Source organism: Centruroides sculpturatus, unplaced genomic scaffold, assembly GCF_000671375.1.
Source record: "Centruroides sculpturatus isolate CEXI.00-Female unplaced genomic scaffold, Cexi_2.0 scaffold18, whole genome shotgun sequence".
Taxonomy (NCBI): domain Eukaryota; kingdom Metazoa; phylum Arthropoda; class Arachnida; order Scorpiones; family Buthidae; genus Centruroides; species Centruroides sculpturatus.
In genome coordinates, this window is record NW_019384302.1 from 47414 (window position 1) to 51751 (window position 4338).

Below are 4338 nucleotides of genomic sequence, written 5' to 3' on the forward strand. Positions count from 1 at the left end.
CAGTGCAATGAAAAAATGAGGAACCTGGTAACTTGTTACCGGGTCAAAATGTCCCGTTATTACTCCTTCCCCTTTAATAAAATGCATAAAATGTAATGAAACAAATGGACGTCCACTAAACGTTCAACCTTTCTCCTCCTCCTTGTCCGACATGTCGTTACCTTCTCATTCCCTCCCGGTACGGACGTCATTTACGGACAACCCCTCGGAAACATTCAAGTATTACGTCAGCAGTTTATGGGGAGGAGAGATTTGTTTGCGTATGACGGTTAGAGACGATGGGGGAGAGAGAGCGAGTCTTTGATGACGTAATATCCATCACAGAATTGTTTGAAAGTACAGTACCTTGTAATTCGTGTGTATTCGCTAATGGTTTAAGCTTCTAGCCTGAAGACGCAATTAGCGTATGCACGCGTCGCGTCGCGTCATACTTGATATCAAATTACTAAATAATTCATCTGTTCATTATCTTGGATTGATTAAATAACGGTTTATAAATATCTTGATCTATAATGAAACAAAAGAAATTACAGATTATTAATATTGTAAAGCATTTATTCTGCAAGCGGCGCGACGCGAAGCGAAGCGACCACGCGTGCGAAACCACCGTGATAGCGCGTACTGGTATGGAACAAATTTCCACACATCTTTATACCGATTTGGATAGTATTCGAGATCTAGAACCCCTTTATATATTTAAATTACATCAAATTTAAAGAGAATATGATTTTTTTAATTCCGAAAAGAAAAAAGAGAATTTTTAAGCAGAATATTAGTTCAAATGACTCCAAAGCGCCATTTGTATAGAGTATCCTACATATATTCAAAATTAATTGGACTTAAGCCAGTTGTGCTAAATGCCTAAGTGACATTTATGTTATTCTTATAAACCATTTTTGACGTAGACGAGTAGCCTATAATTTTACCAAACATTCGATCCTGCTTACGTAATGAGGTGTGTACGGAATCACGTGACACCGTTATGTACTGTACTACGAAGGCGCGATGGAGAAGCGGTGTATCTTTCTACGCAAGAAAAATACCTCTAGTCACGCAGAAAAGCGTATTATAGCCAAAAAAATTTTAATCGAGATAAAATTTAGGCAAGGGTTAACTGAATTTTAGGCCACATGTATATAAATTATAATACATAATATATATATAATCATATTAATGTATTATGTTTTATAATTTATATACAGGTGGTCTAAAATTCAGTTAACCCTTTGTCATACTATATATATAGCCTATATATTTTAAAAGAAGCTAAAACGAAGTATGGTTAACCGATTTTTGGGTCACCCTTTTATTACGATTAACACGGTTGTTGTGATCTAAAAATTAAGTGACAAAATTATATAATATATCGTTGTTCCCAACAAGTGTACCGCAGTCTACCAGTTGAGAATCTTGTTATAGAATTTAAAACATAATCCAATATCAACTAGGGTGCTGCGGTATACCGGTTGAGCCCGTATCATCATATTTTTCTATATTATAATATACATTGTATTCGCTATTATAATTTATCCTTTAAGGAATAAAACAAAATTTTTATTATTTATTAAATGTTAAAAATAAATACAGTAATATAAATTTTAAAAATAGTAGTAGAGAAAAGGGTGGCCCAAAAATCAGTTAACTGTGTTTTGTACCGTTTTCATGTTTTCATTTTGACGGAATTGTGGAAACACGAGTAAAAAAATAATAATAGTAATAAAATTAATTGTATTTTTAGGTTAATTTACTGTATATAATGTACGGGCGACTCCCTATAACACCGTTGATTATTTCGTTTTATATGAATTCCATGTTGTACGAGTCACTTAGATTTTACAAATACGAGAGACTTTCACAGCCCGGCACACGTATTTGTAAAATTTAAGTGACTCGTACAACATGGAGTTCATATAAAACGGAATTATCAACAGTGTTATAGGGGCGGGGAGTCGACTGTAATATACGGTATTAGTATACAGTACACTGCTCTGTTGTATTATTATATGTTACAGTGTGTAAAGTACAATAAAGTAGAACAATATATGAAAAAAATAGTGCAATTAGTACTTGTAATAATGATACAATTATGCTATTGTTATTATTAATAGTACTGTCGCGCTATTAATATAAAAATTATTAATTATAATTATAAAATAAATCTTAAACAACACCTTAAATCCTCTCTCTTTTCAGCAAGACTTTAATTTATTTATTTTTTATATTTTCTTCTATCTGCTTCGACAATATCACACTGTTTTTTGTACTACTGTTGTACTGAATTACAATTTATTTCTAGAAGAAGAGCTTCTGTAATGCCTCGTTTCTTTAATTATTTAAATTAATTAAAATCTTGTTAGCATTCTGAATATTTTTTAGTGTCAAAATAATGCATTATTCACATTTAAAATTGATTTTTAACTTTGAAAGTCTTTATTTTTATCCACTTATTGATTAAGTACACATTCGTGTTGGTTATAAACCTGGATTTTTATAGAATATTTTAATTATTCCTGCATAAAAATGATAAAATATATTACAGAATACGCGAGAACAATTTTAATAAATTAATTATTTAAGTATAAGTTTTGTCTGGCTGTCACGCTGTAAACATCAATAAAGAATATATTATTTTATAAATAATTTTACCTAAAAGATTTGTATAAGAAACTAGAATTTTGAAAGCCACAATCAATATATTTTTATTATTTTAATTTACACGTTGTTTGAAAGAGTAGAAGTCAATAAAATAGTGTAAATAACATACACAAAGACACAATAAAAAAATACCAAATTTGAATTGTTTTTCATTTATAGACCGTGACTGACAGACAGGCACGCCTTTCTTGAAACCAGACACACAAGTAATTTATTTATTGTAATTATTCCTACGTATTCTGTAATATGTTTTTATTGTTTTTATACAGAAAAAAATGGAAATATTTTGTAAAAATACAGTAAAAAATAAGCATTATTGACTTATGTATAATCAATAAATGGATAAAAATAAGGATTTTTAAGGTTAAAAGTCGATTCTAAATCTATATAGTGAGATTTTTTTTAATTAAAAGTATTCTAATTAATGTGAATAATTGAAGAAATGATGTAAAAATTCAAATTTTTCTAATCAAAAATTGCATAAACACAATTAGTAAAAGTGCAATTGTAATATTAATTATTATACTTAATATTGTTAATTAAAACTCTGTCATGCTGTTAAATTATTGTATATCAATTAATTAAATTGAGTTATATTCCAGTGATAATAATTTTCACGAAATAGTTAATATAGAATCAAGTATTTCGTGAAGATTTCTTCCCCCAAAGAAAAAAGATTGGAGACGTACATTAAAAATTTATTAATGACGTTTCGTGCCCGGATGCTGACGATTATTCCAAGGTGACTTTCTTCGTGACGTCAAGAAATAAAAGTATAATTAGAAAGGGTAGAGGTAGAGATTTTTCGATGCTGTCGAATGTTTTTGATACATTTTTTTAAATTAAAAGAAACGTGAGAAATTCGATTAAACAACGTTTTATTTACATTGTTTTGTGAATAATGATTACAAAATACTGTACACCACATACAAACACGAGACAAAATGAGTTTTTACAGATGAGAATTGTCTTTACGAATGGATACTAAAAGATGAATTGTAATCTCGAGATACACATTTAAACACCAAAAAAAAATGCTATTTACAATTTAGAAATGTCAATTTTTAGACAGTCTTCGACTGCTTCGGTGCCTTTTTACTCGACTTGCTGCCTTTCTTCATGGCTTTTTTGGGTTTGGGTGCCTTAGCCTTAACCGGGTTCTTCTTAGCTTTGACTTTGCTCACCTTTTTGACTTTGGCAACAACTTTGGTTTTCGGTTTGGCCACTTTTTTGCTCTTCTCCAACTTGGGTTTCGGTTTGACCACTTTCTTAGCCACGATTTTGATCTTGGGAGCGTGTTTGGCTTCGCTCTTCTTGCCAGAAACGGATATTTTAAACGAACCGCTAGCACCCTTTCCCTTAGTTTGTATAAGAGAGCCATCACTTACGGCCAGCTTCAGATGCTTCTTGATGAAAGGTGCCAGTTTCTCCACATCCACTTGGTAAGTCGATGCGATGTATTTCTTGATGGCTTGCAACGACGAGCCTCCTCGATCTTTCAGCTCTACGATGGCTGCGTTGATCATTTGTGAAATCTTTGGGTGGTTGGGTTTAGTCTTTGGAGATTTACGGCGTGCAATCTTCTTCTTAGGTGAAGGCGCAGGAGCGGTCTCGGTTACTACGGCTTCCGACATGGTGAGAGAGTACAGCGATACGACTTGTTATCAGTGACGACACAGCAGA

The 4338-nt window shown here is 31.8% G+C and overlaps 1 protein-coding gene across 1 annotated transcript; it reads right to left on the reverse strand.

Annotated features, from left to right (window-relative positions):
* Positions 1-3516: 3516 nt before the first annotated feature.
* LOC111642583 (histone H1-III-like) lies at positions 3517-4338 on the reverse strand. Its single transcript, XM_023388977.1, has one exon. The coding sequence runs from the start codon at positions 4287-4289 to the stop codon at positions 3720-3722; it is 570 nt and encodes a 189-aa protein (XP_023244745.1). The 5' UTR covers positions 4290-4338; the 3' UTR covers positions 3517-3719.

What these genes read in the sequence shown, in the direction of transcription:
- LOC111642583 (XM_023388977.1), bottom strand. Translation starts at nt 4,289, where the DNA reads ATGTCGGAAGCCGTAGTAACCGAGACCGCTCCTGCGCCTTCACCTAAG.